This window comes from Micromys minutus (assembly GCF_963924665.1).
Source record: "Micromys minutus genome assembly, chromosome: 22".
Taxonomy (NCBI): domain Eukaryota; kingdom Metazoa; phylum Chordata; class Mammalia; order Rodentia; family Muridae; genus Micromys; species Micromys minutus.
Genome location: NC_137957.1, coordinates 36,655,009 through 36,671,453, shown reverse-complemented (window position 1 = coordinate 36,671,453; position 16,445 = coordinate 36,655,009). Strand labels below are relative to the sequence as shown.

Below are 16,445 nucleotides of genomic sequence, written 5' to 3'. Positions count from 1 at the left end.
AACAGCTTCCTTAGCATCAGGCCAAGAGTGACCTTGAAGTTCTCTGTTCTACATCTATTTGCATGGGTTAGTCTGTGACTCCTCCACGTTCTACGTAGCCATGCATTTTAAAGTAACCTGACAAGTTCACAGGGATAGACAAGTGCGTGTGTGTTTACATATAAAATAGACGCAGGTGGGAATCAGTATTCTGAGATTTGGCAATTAGACACCTGAGTGTCATTCATCTTTGGTCAACAAACATTTACTGATCGTCTGTATACTGTTTGGGGCTCAGAAAAATGGCAGAGATCACAGGGGCTGGATCTATGGGGTACAGCGTGTGTGTGGGGGACAGATCAGGTAAAAAATATCCTACCCTCATGAACTATACACACATGGGGTGGGTGTGGGTGGAAGGTAGCCTCATCTATAAACATGGAGTAATAATCATACAATACAGCTGACTGTGAGGAGATGCTAGGGTGGAAAAGGAGAATCCAGCCTCACGGTGGGTCTTTTAAAGAGCGTGACACCTACAAAGGTCATTTAGGTTCCTGATGATGTGTAAGGGGTTTTGCTAGTTTGTTTAAATTCATTCATTTTATGTGTATGGATGTTTTTTGCATGGATGTCTAGGTACCAGAGGCATGCCTTGGGCTCCCCAAGTCCAGAAATGGGTACTGGATCCCTTGAGGCTAGAGTTGCAGATGGTTGTGAGCCACCATGTGGATGCTGGGAATTGAACCCACATCCTCTGGAAGAGCAGCCGGTGCTCTTAACCTCTGAGCCACCTGGCCAGCCTGAAATCTGTTTTGTCTTAAGAGTTCCAGTCAGTGCAGTCCCTGAAGCCTGAGGAAGTGGAGTTACCACAGTGGCACAGGCTCTGCAGCCTGTGTGGGTCCTGCTGTCCACTCTGGAGGGAAAGAAGGAGCCATGAGGCCTTGGATGACTGACAAGACACAGAGGTACGGTCCACGTACGCAGGACAGATGAATAACTACTGTCATCCTGCAGACTTGGGATAGGGACTTGAGTTAGACCCAGCTTTACATTTAAGTGGTTGTCATGTCGCTTTGGAGGTAATACTCAACCGTCCAGACTACCCTTTCCTCATCCATACACCGGGACTACTGTGTAGGTTGTTAACACCCGAACAAAAACCGTGAGATTGTTAACATGCAGTAAGTATCCAATGCACAATAGCATGTGGCTAGATTCCAAGTTCCCTTTGTAGGGCACCTTCCCCTTTAAGAGGTGATGGCATCAACATTTTTGACAGTTGGAAAACATCCAGATATACTATCTGAATTCATAGTCTTATTAAAAGTCTTTCACTATTTTTCTGTGCCCTGGGGGGCAGGGTGAGGGTATGTGAGTACCGAGGTCATAGGACAACTTACAAGAGATGGGTCTCCCCTTCCACTCCTCGGGTCCCCATGACTGAACTCCAGTTGTCAGGCTGGGCAGCAAGCCCCCTTAACTCCTGTGCCATCTCATCAGCCCAATACCCACATGTCTACTATGATAGACATTAGTCATATGGTATGAAAAAAAAGAAGACACCCCAGATTCTTTTTGGACAAAGCTCTGCTCACACATCCACTGGGCAGTAGCATTCCTATCCCAGCGTACCCTCATGGCGCCTTGGCATTTGCTGTTTCATTACCACTTCTTTATCCGTTCAGCACAGGAAGCAGCCCCATGTACCCATCACCTCCTGGCACTGGCTTTGCCCTGTAACTTCGCACCACCATCTGCTTAATCAATGCCCAGCAGATTTGGATCACAACCCAATCTCACAAGACTACTCAGCAAATTCTGCGGACACTCAGTGAAAGTCAGTCTTACTGACCTATACATTAAGTATGACTATTTTTTAAAAAATCCCCCTTTAAAGCTGGGCAGTGGTGGCTCACACCTTCAATCCCAGCACTCGGGAGGCAGAGGCAGGTGGATCTCTGTGAGTTTGAGGCCAACCTGGTCTACAGAGTGGGTTCCAGGACAGCCAGGGCTACACAGAGAAACCCCGACTCAAAAAACCAAAACCAAAAGAAAAAAAAAAATCCCCTTTTAAAATAGCAGCAGTTAGGTCTCAGAGTGGTAGGAAAGACCTGTGACTCATTTGAAAATGACTCTAGAGCTGAGATTTACAAGATGGCAGCCACTAACCACATGGGGCTATTTAAATTCAATTGAAAATCCAGTTTCTCACTCATTCTAGCCATATCTGAAGCATTCACGACTCACCCACAGCCAGTGCTGCCACCCTAGTGAGTGTGGGCATAGAAAACCTCCATCAGGACAGAAATGTTCTCCTGAGCAAGGCTGCCCTATGGAAAAGCGTTCCATGCCTGGACCCTTGGGGGGCAAGCAGATGCTGAGCCAGTAAGTGGTAAACTCGCCAAGGCTTGCCAACTCATGACCAACTCATAAGTTACACTATGACTTAGCTTAGAATTAAACAGATTTCCGAGCTTCTGGAAAGGGGTGGTTTAGAAGGAAAGAGAGACTAGTTAAACAACGAAAAGATTCACAGGGTCCTCAAGGAAGCCCTAAGAAGGGTTGCTGCGTCCGTCTTGCCTCAGGAAGTCACCCTGACAAGCTTCCTCCCTCAGGAACACTCTTTGTACCTCATTCGGGACTCTGAGCTCCACCCCGAGTCCAGCGGAGTCTCCAGTCCTAACTTCCACACAGCTAAGGAAGCAAAAGTCACAGAACAAGCTTAAATGACACAGGAAAGAAACAGGTAAATCCACAGTGAGAGACACCATAGGTCCTTGAACCTGGGTTTTCAGTAAGCCAGTGGGAGAGAGAAAATTAAGTGGGAGGGGGGCCTTTGGCCAGAGGCACCCAGATGTGCTCCAGACATCGATTTGAACCAAATAATTTTAAGTGTATTTTTAATCAATTGTGAAACTTCAGCTATATTCAGTAGATAATCCTAAGGAATTACAGATAATTTTATTAACTGTGATAACGACATTAGAGTCACAGTTGGGAACACGATCATAATTTCTCAGAGAGGCGTAATGAAATATCTTGGGGTAAATGTCATAGTGTCTGAAATTTGCTTTAAAATAAGAAGAGACATAAAATAATTTAGAAAAACACCATTACTCGTCCACGTTTGGTAAGTTGGGAGCTGCTGACAGCTGTTACAGGGTCTTGCGCCATTGACACCTGCAGTGCTGTTGGGAAGATGGAAGGGGTGTGGCAGGATCTGTTTATTTGTCACCTTGGAGAAGAGGCACAAGCATCCTTCAGCAGTCCAATGAGGGCAGGGAAGCCTTTCTTAAACACATTTGATGTTTCCAAGGTATGCCTTGCCAGGACCTACCAACAATCTTCTAAACAAGCTCCTTGGCACTGCATGTTCTCCATAGATGCTGGGTGTGAATGGGCATGTGTCAGGGATGCTGGAGTTAAGATTCATCTGGAAGACAATCTAGAATTAGTCATGAAAATTATAAAGCTTGTATTCTTGGGCTCAGAAGCTTTTGAGTGAGTGAGTGAGTGAATGTGTTTGTGTGTGTCTGTGTGCATGTGTGTGTATATGTGTATGTGTGTGTGTGTGTGTGGACAACTTTTGGGTCCTGGAGATTGAACTCTTATTGTCAGACTTGGTGACAAGCACCTTTACCCTCTCAGCCCTCTCATGGCCCCACAATTTATTCCTGACCGTCTGCTGGGAAGTGGTATGCTAGCATATTGACATATTTACTGTAACATCCTGTTATAAGTAAAAGTCTGGAGCTACCTAAATATCAATAATAGGGGAGTATGTAAATAGAGGATTCTGTAAACAACAGTGTAAAAACAAACAGGGTTACCTAAACAGTAGTGTAAAAAGTAGACTCTTCTTTAGTCATTATCAAAGTAGCTAGAAAGCACTTTTATTGTTCATACAGTATTTTAACATGTTATAGCAAATATATATTCATGTAAACACAACTGTTTCTATATATACACATATATTTAATATGTGATATGTTCAGTATAAATAGGAATGGGGAAAAGACATCTCCTCTTTTGCTTTTCCTCTCCCTCTCTCTCTCCTATCCCCCCCAATCTCTCCCTCCACTATATATATATTATATACACATATAATTAAACTTCTTTCATTCGTTGTACCGGGAGAGCCTGGAATGAGAAGTTGGGAATGGGTGGATTTCACTCTGTACTTCCTTGGCTATTTGGGGTTTTAAACAATGTCCAAGTTTTATCTTTAAAAATAAAGCCATAAGGTCAAGCATGCTGGCACACAACATTAATTCCAGTACCAGGCAGATAGAGACAGGCAGGTCTGCTGGAGGTTTGAGACTAGCCTAGTCTACAGGCCAACCAGGGCTACATAGTGAGCCCTTATGTAACTAACACACACACACACACACAGAGAGAGAGAGAGAGAGAGAGAGAGAGAGAGAGAGAGAGAGAGAGAGAGAGACTTAAATTTAAGACTATCTGAAGGTAGGCAGGTCTAACAGATTATGCAAACAATGACCGCCACACTGGAGAGGGAAACAATGAGAAGTTTGGATTTTTATTCCAAAGATCCCAAACGCACTACAGCAAGAGTCAGGGATGCCTGCTTTTGTGGCCCCCATTCTCCTCTCTCAATGGCCAGCCCAGATTTCTGCTCCCATCCCCCAGCCTGCCCAGACCAGGGACCTCTTAGACTTTCAATCGCAGACTGCAGAAGGATGTCCATGGAGAGAAAAATGCCACCAAGGCTAGGGCAAAGGAGGCATTGCTCCTTGGCCCAGTTTAGCTGGGCGGCTTTGGAAAAAGAACAGGATCAGAGGAGTAATGCGGGAAAGAACTGTGAGTCACAGCTACCCAAAATGGGTGGAATTATGCATAAGAGAAACTGCATCCAACTCTCAAGACACACTGCTCGGCCGTGGTGTGGATTTTTATTTGTTGCTTTCAGCATACGACCTTAATATAGATCTAACCTGAAGTTACTCTGTGTATATTCTTACATATACCTCATCACCCGGCCTCACCTTCTCTAAGTAGCCCTCCCCAATTGCCTGCCTCTCCCCGTGGCCACTGTCCTCTGTCTTCTCAGTTCTTTAATTGCTCTCTAAATGACTTTATCATTGAACAATTAATTTACTGTTTTCTGCCTTTGATTCCCCACTACACACATGCACACAGGCACACACACTCTCTGGCTCACCTTTGAGGCTCTTTTGGGATAGCTGTGTCACTATATGACCCTGGTTGGCCTGGAACTCACTACATAGACCAAGCTGACCTTCAACTCACAGAGATCCCCCTGCCTCTGCCTCCAAAGTGCTGGGTTTAGCACACCCAGCTCTTTTGACTCACTTCTGCACAGAGTAATCAGAAGAGTGTCCAGTGCAGAGGAGGCTTTGGAAAAAATATGTATTAAGTCAAAGGCTACTCTATTAGCATCTGAGATTCTGTTTAGCTCTCCACATTCTTCCAGCCAAGGCCTTTGTAGAAAGCAAATTTTCCCTGATGGAGAATTTCAGTTCATGTCAACATATTGCTTCTGTTGACATCTTCCTGAAGCCCCGTGGTAGGCTATTAACTAGCCCCGAGATTTCTGCTGCATATGAAAACCTCCCAGCCATGCAGCTAAAATTAAACATGTGGAGATTTCCATAGCAGTCACTGGGCAGTTCTGTGCTCCACAGTGAGGAAGATGAAGAAAAAAAAGTAAACTGAGCAAAACACTTATTTCTTTGTTTCTTTCGACTGCAGTGAGATAGAAAACCCATGTTCACATTGTTAAGATGTTTGAAGGCATTTCCTTTCTTATTCCCCTTCTCTGAAGCTGGTCAGTAGAGGGTAAATCAGCCAATTGTCTGGTTTATTCTTTCAAATAAAATGGTTCTTGAGAAACACAGGGAAGGAGACTCAATCCTCTCCCCTAGACACACAAAACAATTATCTAATACTTCGTAGTGGGCCTTTGTAGTTAGGAACAATAAAGATAAAACAAGAAGGGTGCAGAAAAACCTCTCTTGTCTTCGGTCCACTTTTCACAATAGGTAGGTAGAGAAATATGTGGCCTGAACTCCAAGTTCTAGACTTGCATATTACTTGGGGCTAACTGTTCTGAGTCAGGGAGTCCCCAGACTCACGCTGGGATGCAATGGGGTGAATTTGAAATCAAGTTTCATATGACATTCTACACAGCCAACCACAGAGCCCGTTTCCAAACCTGACACTTCCTGTGGTGTCTACTATTTGGCCCATTACATGTGCTCGGCCCTGCCTACCAGCTCTGGGCCTGTCTTAGGTCCTCCCCCCACCCTTTACCTTTTGTGGAAGTACAGTAAAACATTTTGTTTAAAACTCTCTCTTACATTCAGTTGATGACTTTAATAGCCAGAGAGTCTTCAGGCACTTCTGGTTGAGTTCAGGAAGCATGTTCTGGAACTGACTTGATTTGTTCCATGGAGTAGAGGATTAACAATGCAGTCTGCCAGGACTGATGAGGCCTTGTGACCAATACCCTTCTGCGGCATGCATGACATAGCTTCCTTTGCCAGCACCTTACCTCAGCAACAAGGAAATTGGGACACCCTAGTTCTCCTATCAGGGGGCCATCCAAACTACGAAAGCTCAGAATGTTTACTGTTTTTCAAAAAGAGCCTATGTGGGATTTTTGAATATCACTGGGCTCTAATGGCAGTACAGAAGTCCCCACGAGCCACTTGTGGCCCCAAGAAGAGGGGCTCAGTCCTCAGCTGCCTGAAACTGTCCCCAAATAGGAACAAAGTGTAAACCACAGAAACCATGGGCCCTTCTCAGGAAACCTCAGACACTAGTGTCTCAAGATCAATCCCTTTGCCCTAACACCAGGCAGACAAGTTCACAACTGTTCCAGGCACTCTGTCAAACTCTGCAGATTACACTTAAACTGTAAATGCAGTTTTGCCAGGGGATAAAAGCTTGGGCTCTGGGGACAGATTGTTTCGGTTCAAATCACCTTGAACCAGCTGCCTAATGCCCTAAAGCCCCGGATTTCTCATTGATAAAGTGGGGATGGCCATAGTATTGACTGATAAGGATTAAATGAATTAACCCATGCTGATGCTGGTTCTGATGGCAGGTGCTCAGTGAGAGCTCAGAAATGCTGGCTTTTATTAGTCCTCACCCGCTCCTTCCTTATCTTTTATGCTGTAAGAAAGGTTAATGGGCATGCATAAAGTTACAAATTTCACATTTCACGCATATTCCTTTATTACTTATTTTTTACCACCTGGAAACGCTGAAAAACTCTTCCGCTTTGCCCTTGAGATAAGGGGAGAATATTCTACATGCACAAGAGTCAGCTCAAAGGGGTCCAAACCACACGACAGACTCCACCACAGTTGGAGAAGGGATTTGACGTGTTCGTAGGATGGTATAACCGCCATGTGCCATGTGGGTTTCCCAACACTGAGTTCAGAGTCGGCAGACATTCAGCTGATTTTAGTAGAGATACTGACAACTTTTAAAAAATGATCACATGTAACCATATTCAGAAAGGAGGCAAAATGGGGAACGGTGCGGGGTGGGATGACTTGTTACGTGACCACAAAACACCTGCTGAGAAATTGGTAGAGCAGGACCTTTGAGCTCCACATTTCTTCCTTTTCTCTACAAGTTTACAAAGGCAGAGGAGGGTAATAAAGGTGCTAGTAAACCATAAAGGCTCTAGGGTTTTCATGGCAGCTCATCCTTGAAATCTTACCTTTGGTACCGTCTTCTTTGGAGTGGTGTGTGTGTGTGTGTGTGTGTGTGTGTGTGTGTGTGAAGACTTTTTATAAAGTGATCCAGTATCTCTGCACAAGTCCAAAATTGTGTTCCCATATAACAAAACACGACAGAGCTATTTAAAAATACTGTTTACAAAGGGTTGGCAGCAGCATTTTAATATGAGCCTCTTCCCTCATTAGCTGAGGAAAGAAGGACACAGAACTAGATGCAGTCTGACCTCAACTATGTAAAAAAAGAATCTAAAATGCTGACAGCAGTTGCCTCTATATGACGCAATTAAGGATCTTTTTTTTTTCCCGCCTTCCTCTTATCCCCTGCTACCCTGCAACTCTCTACGTGAGCTTACAGTTCTTTCACAAGCAGGGGGAAAATTATTTAAATAGCCTGAGGTTTAAAATGGCACCAAAATTATATTAAAACTCCATGAGGTTTGCAGAGATGGAAGAAGTCGGGTTTTTACTGGTGGTGGTAAAAACAGCAACCGGCTGCTGGTTGCCTGCCTCATAGCCAACCAGGCATATACTATGGTGCCTGGCACATGTCAAAATGCCTTCGCCTCTTGATCACGGGGAAACTGATGAGTCAGGCTGTCGGGTAAACGGAACCCTCTGCATCAGGCTGGGGTTTGTTTCTTTGGTGTGCATTAATACCTCCAGGAAGAGGCTTAGAAGCCAAGCTTGTTTCTCTTGGTGTTCATCTTCCCTAACAGTTCTGGAGACAAGTGTGGCAAAAGGAAACTGAGGCTCTTTTGAATAAAAAGATCTGAGGGTTATCTGTACATGAATCTGTCTACTTTTTTGGAGGAGGGAGGGATGTCTGCAAGTCCTTTCAAAGGCTATATCCAAGAATTTGCACACTGACAAAAGAAGAGTCTGAAGGGAAGGGAACTACCTACTGCCCCTAGAGAGTGGGGCAAGAGGGAGACAGCTTCACCTCTCACTGCCTCCTGCTGTGGGAGGGAACACCCCACCCCCCACCTCCCCAACCCCCCCACCCCCTACCAAGACCAAGTATGGGGAGTGGTTAAGCCCCAAGAAGTAAATACAGGGTCAGGTCAGGGGTTCCCTCAATCATAGGGTAGGTTTCCTCTCTGTAGGAACCTCAGTGGTTCTAGAACCCCCTCCCAACACACCTCCCCCTAGCTAAGACCCCCCCCAAGGGAGGTGCCTGGAGCTGACACACAGGCTGCAAGGTCCCTGCAGCTGAGAGTTATGAATCCAGCCTCTGATGATGCTCTGGGTTCAAATCCCTGCACTGCCCGTTTGTAACCTTGTCCAATTACTCAACAATGCTAGGCCTCCATTCTCTCATCTGTAAAATGGGACTGGTGAGAGAGCTGAATTATTTAACATGCAGGAAACACTGTAGAAACATTAAGTCATGAAACAAAATGCCTGTCTACCTTTGTTAATTAAACCCTAAAAATGAGACTACAGATGCTGGGGTCCCAAAGTTGTACCCCATATAGAACATGAAGATGGCAAGACTTAATCACAACTGCCTCTTCATTAACAGCATGAAGCTGCAGCTTGGGCCCAGCCCCGGCTTCCAGCAAGACTGAAACTCGGACAGCTGCACACATGAACGGCTGAGCTGAACCCACAGGACAAGGGAAGCCAAGCCATCCCATGGGGGACTATTTATAGGCAAGTGTTCCTTCACCTCCAATTCTTCATGTGACAGTCTGGTAGGCTCAGCTTGGGGAAACAGTGTTCTTGTCAAAATACTTGTCAAAAACATCCCAAATCTGAAGGGATAATTGGTAAGGAGACCCAGGAAAGATGGATAGAAACTTCTTCTGCAGGGTTAATGGACCTGCTTGGCCTGACCAGGCTAGTGTGTCCACAGGCATCCCTGGGTGTCAAGTGTGCAAAGAGGGGTAGGTATCTATCATTTACCTATCTTTCCTTTCCCCAGGAAATGAAACTAGCTCAAAAAGAAAGATGATCAATGTACATTTAGAAAGAATGTGTATACAAACAAATTCCCTCCCATATGTTACTGGGTTTCCTCCAAAGGACACAGACTCAATCAAATGCTTACCCATCCCTCGTCACTGTGTCAGGCTGAGGGAACTCATGGCCCCCTTTATAGGAAGCTTAGAACCAAGTTGGTAGGACACACATGAACCACAGGTGGGTATCAAGACAAGACATCAAAAACAAGTCCAGGGATGCTGCTGGTGGTGAGTAGCTCGGGGGATGGGGAGGAAAAGATGCCTCTAGGGGCTTGCACATCATCAAAGAGAGGTTGGGTTGGAGTCAAGTATACAGAAGACTCAGTAAAGCATGCATAAAGGGGGGAAACCATTTCAGGCTAGGGGTAAGTATGATGAGAATGTGGACTCAGGACTAGGTAGTGGCTCATACACAAGCCTGGCTAAAGGAAGGCTGCAGGTGCAAAGCCATCAGATGAGGAACCATTTATTTGGTTTTTTTTTCCTGGCTTGCCTAGTATAATCTCATTTTACAGTTGGAGGCTAAGAGAGGCTAAATGATACGCCTAAGGGCACATCTAGCTGAAGAGAGGGCCGGCTGAGGGGGAAACAGGGCTGCCAGTATTCAATTAAGAATCTGAGCTGAGGGTCAACAGAATGGCTGCCCAGAGAGGTCAGGCAGTGTCACCTGTCTAGGGTGACAGACACTGTAGTTCCCAGCAGTGGTGGGCTGTTACTGGAGGCCACATGAGGCATGCAATTAATGCTTGCTAATGACACTGAAGAGAGGACCACTAGAGAGGTTCAATTGCAGATGAACCCCTTGGTGGTTCCGGTTTGACTGTCTCCTCCTCCCCACTGTCCCTCCCCCTCCAGGTGAATTAAAAAAGAAGAATCTCAGTTTGACCAGGGTTCATCTATACCATGGGGGGAAAACAGCCCTATGAGATGCAAGACCAGGGGAGTCTGGAAGAATTTCAGATCTCTAACCTCCCCCTGGTGTGTACAGGTACAAAGGGCAGAAAACAGCCCCCCTCTGTGGGCGTCGAGTGGGCTGGAAGGAGGGCACACCTGCTTCTTCTTTTTCTTTTCAAGCTTCTAATCGCCCATCTCTTTGAAGTTGTGAGAAATAATGTGCTTTGTACGTTTCCAGCATAAAGGAGAGAGAACTGAAAGGTTAAATTTCTCGGGAAGGTGAGTCAGGGTTGGGGTAGAGGCTAGACCCGAATTCTTCTTACCCTGCCCTGATGAGTGAGGAAGGGGGTATGGTGTGCCCCTTTCCCAGAGAGCAGGTGGCCATTGTCATAGCAGGTGGATGATTGTGACGGGAGAGGAGGGTCGGAACACAGATTGTTAAAATGTCCTCCAAGCTTTTCCGGGACAGGGTATGAGCAATTGATGCTAGGTAGAGTCTTGCTTCTGTGGAACTCAGGAGAGCGTGAGGGGAAACTTAAAACAGGCAGGCAGTAAGTGGAGCTTATTCAAACTAGACATCTGAAGGAAGAAGAGCAGAGAAACCGACCTTAAGTAACTGGCCGTCTCCAGTCCCCAAGAACAGAACAGTCCTGTTCATCACCACTGTACCATAGACAGACGTCAGGTCAGAGTGGAGCAGAGTAGACGATGCAATTGGCTGGACCCGTTCAGGCTGATCCCCTTCTTTCTACACGGAAAGGAACAAATAAGGGGGGAAAATGATCATTTTTTAACATCCGTACTTCTCTTTCTACCGATAAAGTGCCACTCACAGACTCTTAGGAAGCCTGCATTTCTGAGCCCCAGATACATTCTCTTCCACGGGATCCTTGGGAACAGCTTCCGCCGACTTCATCTGCCGACTCGCCTTGCTTGCCCAAGCCATGGAATGTGCCGTGCTTAACTGTGTTTTCCCATGTTCTGATTGCCAGCTCGGAGCTAGCCATCCACGTCACATGCCTGACACAAACCCGGTTGAGCTATGAAGCAGAGTTCTGCGTGATTGCCGGAAGGGACGCCATTTCTGAACTGCAGCAGGGGAGGTACTCTACAGTTGGCAGGAGTCTGTTGTAGTTCGTTTTAGTTAGGTATTGGCTTCTGTGACTATTAACGTGAACGTGTCCCAAGAGCAAGCTCAGACTAGCCTAGTAGGTAGCAGGATCCTATCAGTAGGGCGGCAGAGAGGCAGAGAGGAAAGATTCTAAATAAACAAAGTGAAGCCCGAAGACTAACACAGAGGGCAGAAGGCAGATGGGGTTGTGGATGGTGGTAAGACATAGTGACCCAGCTAATGAGGAACAAGATAAAACTGGACCCTGAGCTGAGGCCGTTAAAGCGGAAGTGAACAGCGCAAACCCTCAACCCGAATGCGTTTAAATCCTATGAGGCTTTGAGCGTGTGTTATCACATGCTAGCTCCTGCTCAATAAATAAAGCCCCTCTTTAAACCCGGGGCCCAGAGAGTAGCAACCGAAATGTCTTTTCCTTTTTGTTTTAAAAGGCATGAAGGGCCCCACGCTGCTTCCTGCCTCCAAGACAGGAAGTGGAGTTTGTTACACAAATCTCTGGAAGATAGAGCAAGGAGAGACGTGGCCTACTGCAGCTACTGAACACAGTGTGATAGCTTACTTTATCTGCCAGAGCCCGATTCCCAACTGTTCTACGGTTGTCAAAGGCGCATTTAAATTGCAGCCAATAAGAGAGCCAGCAAACTTCAGTGAACATCAGAGTGACTCCTGAGATGGGGCTGTTTGGGGAGCAGGGAAGGTAGGCATGGGGAGTCCAAGACTTATGAACCTCACTATACTATTGCCAACAGTGTTTATGGCTTTCAATTTATGTCTTATTAAACATTCATTATTTTTTAAAACCACCAAAGTTTTATTAACATCTAAACTAAATAGATGCATGGTCTAAATTGATTCCTGAAGGCCTGAAAAACGCCATCGATATTTCTTTGTTGATGTTGTTCTGTGAGGGAAAGATAAGCTAAGGAGGGGGGCTTCCTCCATCACTCAGACACTTTCACGGAAGGAACTCCACAGCCTAGAAGAGTGTCTCATTTGCATAAAATGCTATATAGTGAACTCCCTTTGAAGAAGACTTCTGGAATGCCCATGAGAGACTCATTTTTCCTGTGGGGGGGGGGGGAAGGCATTCCATCTCCTGCCATTGGGGAGGCTGAGGAGTTATCCTGTTATAATTGAAGTTGAAGAGAAAAGACCTCTGTGGATCTGAGGACTGGAACAATAGACCACTGTTTAGATAAGGAAGCCTCGTGATCATGAGCAGAAACAAAGTTGGATGACCTTTAAAAAAAAAAAAAAAGCAAAATCTCATCCCATGTGCATATCATACATCCTGGCCTAAAATAAAACCAGAATTGTCCAGACGTCAGGTCATTTGTCATGCTTATTGTTTATTATTTTGCCTGAGCATCACAGAGAGGCTAAGTCAGAGATTTGGGTATCATTGCCGAGCTTCTGGAATGTTCTTGCACTGTCATATTTTTAATGGAGGACTACACCTCTTGTCATCTCACAACACAAAAAAGAGAAAAGGCTGTGGATTGTCCACAAGTACCAAGTGGGACGGGAGTCTTAGGTCTGGTCCTGCAGGTAGGAACCAAGTAGCTGTTTCTGTTCCAGTTAGCCATGAACGATGGCGGCATGGCAGGCTTTGGTTGAGGCTGGGGGAGATATCCTGCTTGCCAAAGACTGGCCCCAAATCATATAGGCTGGCCAGAAGCTGAACAGGAACCAGAGGAAAACTGTTCCCAAATTACAAGCTTCCGTGTTCTAGCATTCTCCTTTGACTTCTGACTTCTTCCCAAAAGATGGAGTTTTCAAAGAAGCTGGAGACCAAAAGCACAGCTATGTAATGCAGTCATCATTGTCACTCTTGGGGGACTGGTGGATGGGGCAAACCACCTGTGACTACTCTACCTTTGAACTCAATTCTCACTCACTGGCTAACTCTGATGACTTACTTAATCTGAGTTGGAGTTGGCTTTCTCTACAGTCTGATAAGGCCAATGTGCCTGACTGGTAGGCTAGTTATGCAAATGACATTATAAGTCCGTGGTTCTCAACCTGTGAGTTGGGAACCCTTTGGGGTCAAACAACCCTTTTACAGGGGTCATCCAAGATCATGGAAAGTGCAGACATTTACGTTATGATGCATAAAATTAGCAAAAATACAATTATGGAGTAGCAGTGAAAATAATTTTATGGTTGGGGGGATCACCACAACATAAGGAGCTGTATTAAAGGGTCACAGCATTAGCAAGGTTGTTTTAATGATCATATGAATAATACTACAAAGCACATGGGATGTTCTCAGGGTGCTATATGGTACACATCTTCCACCTTTGTGAACCCGATACCTGGGATGAAGCTGGACCCTGTTACTGTCTAGCTAAGGAACTTTAAAAATATTATTTCAGCCCTATAACAAGTGGTTTACAACCTGTGGGTCATTACCCCCAGGGGGTCCACCTATCAGACATTTACATTATAATTCATAACAGTAGCAGAATTACAGTTATGAAGTTCCAACTGAATCCTTTTGTGGCTAGCAGTCACTAGTACGTGAGGATCTGAATTAACACCAGCATTAGGAAGGTTGATAACCACTGTTCTAGATCATGAAAGGGTTGGTTGTATCATTTCTTCTCCATGGTTGTTCTAAGAACTAAATGAATTAGTTTGCTAAAGCACCCGGCACATAGTAACACACAGGTAAGCTGAGCTTGCTGTCACAAACAGTTGTTACTACACCCATGTAGATTTATGTTAAGGCATGACATGATTGGACAGGGAGAGGTAGGCAGAGAAAAGGGAAGAAACTGGAAGAGGAGGGGGAGAGAGAAAGGGAGATCAAGATGGAGCTCGAGAAGGGTGATCTGGACCCAGGTAAAGTTAGTTGGTGCTGGGTAGATATGAATATTTTAAGGGATTTTATAGGTCATTTATTTCATATAGAAGGGCAGTTTGTATCTTTGTCCATTTGATGTAATCTTATGTAGAGGGCTTGTGGACTGAGAGTTTGATATATAAACCTGTATGAAAAGCTGTCGGGTACAGGAACACGCTGGGGCAGAAGCACTAGGGTGGGAAGGGTGAACCCCTTGGGAAGTGAATTCCCTGGAGAGGGTGGCTTGGACCGAGTGACAGAGTCTGTGCTCACGGCTCCATACTAAAAGTGGCGCCTATGGAGTGAGACTGCTAGACTGATAAAGAGTTGAACCAGTTTTTTATTCAATATTTACTGCAACACACCCAAGGCTAAAATTTCCTTCAGATCACAATAACCCAAGCTGGACAGAAGCCACAATTGGTCCAACCAAATGGCATTACCAGACATTTGTCCTCCTACCTCACAGAACTATGGCTGTGCATTCCCAGGGCTAGCCAGTGAGACTTAAGGAGCTCACTGGAAGGGTTCCTGTGGATAGGTTTCCTCAGTGATAAAACTCTGAGGGTGAGCTGTGGGCTCTCCCTCACGCCCTCCCTTGGGATACAATTACATGAGGCATAAGACATCCCATGCAGAAAAAGGAAGACATTTTGTTTCCATTAAATCGAAGATAGAGGAGGAAAACCAGCATGTAGAGAAACATGACAGGCCCTAGGTTCTTGGGGACAGAGTCTCCACTAAGTTAATAACAGTAGCTTTCATGGCTTAAACATGAGATTTCCTGAAAAAAAAAATCACTGTTTAAGAAGTAAGAATCATAACTTGTTGGATGTAGCAGTGGACCAGCCAGGAGGCCCTTCTGTGTGGTAGGAACTCTGTAGCTAACTGTGAGTCTAGAAGAAAAGAGGAGAGCAGAGGCTTAGACCCCCCAGAAAGCTCTCAGGACTGGTCTGGATGGATGAAAATGGATTCTTTTGTGTTGGAAACACACAGAAATGGACAGGTCCCTGTGAATGGAGAAAGGGACCCTCAGAGTCCCTTTCTTATTCTTGTTTTAGCAAGGAAAACAGAAGAAAGAGGGCCCCAGAGAAACCTCCCCACAAACGTGAACCTAATACCTAGGGAGTCAAGCAGAAAAGGAGGGAAATCGTGCAGGCAGCCCCCTGTGTCCAGAAATTATTCTGACTCCTTCCCGCCTCTGGCCTTCTTCTATTTTGCCCATCTCTTCCCTTAGGGTGTAATTGCTAATGTTGCTCTCAGCCCATTCTGCCTAGTTTATTATGTGTAATTTCTCTCCGAGTCCCTGCTTCTGCTTGTTCGTCTATGTGTAACAAGGTTAATGCCTCGTAATGATGCTCCGACCACTTCTGTCTTTCATGACAAAATCCAATCTCGATTCAGCTCTAAACCCGTCTCCCTTTGGGCTTTCCTGGTTCCCTCAGCACTGCTCCTCTACTTCTCCTTCCTGCCACGTCTAACCACAACCACAAGCCTACAGTTTAGCCCCTGCTGAGGGGAAACTTCTCTCAGCCTGAGGAAAAAGCGCCCTTCTCCCAAATGATGTTGGGACTGAGAGGTTTGGACCCAACATAGCAACCTGGGACCAGGACACTGCGCGTGGGGGAATGGGACACGTGCCTACGGACATTCTCCCACGTGTGCGCATGCGTGGAGACCAGGCATACACAGGGAATAGTGAGTGAGCTTATGTAGAGGAAAAAGGCTTGCTTGGCGGCTACTAACTACTATTTTTGTTGGCAGTGAACACCACAGTTGTGCCCCACACACTTTTCACTGCACAAATCCAGGAGGGCGTCAGTCATGATTTCTAGGACATAAAAATGCAGCCTTAGCTTTGCCTCCCCATGTGATCAAAGATGCCACGTGAAGTGCCC

General features: G+C 45.6%; 1 protein-coding gene across 1 annotated transcript in view; it reads right to left on the bottom strand.

Moving 5' to 3' along the window:
- Positions 1–16,445, bottom strand: part of PLXNC1 (plexin C1) — a gene marked incomplete at its 3' end in the record, with an annotated part of 145,967 nt that overhangs the window by 112,336 nt on the left and 17,186 nt on the right. Inside the window, exon 2 of the mRNA XM_080935786.1 lies at positions 11,181–11,321. Within this exon, the coding sequence (XP_080791912.1) occupies positions 11,181–11,321 (141 nt within the window). The remainder of the gene's footprint in view (positions 1–11,180; positions 11,322–16,445) is intronic.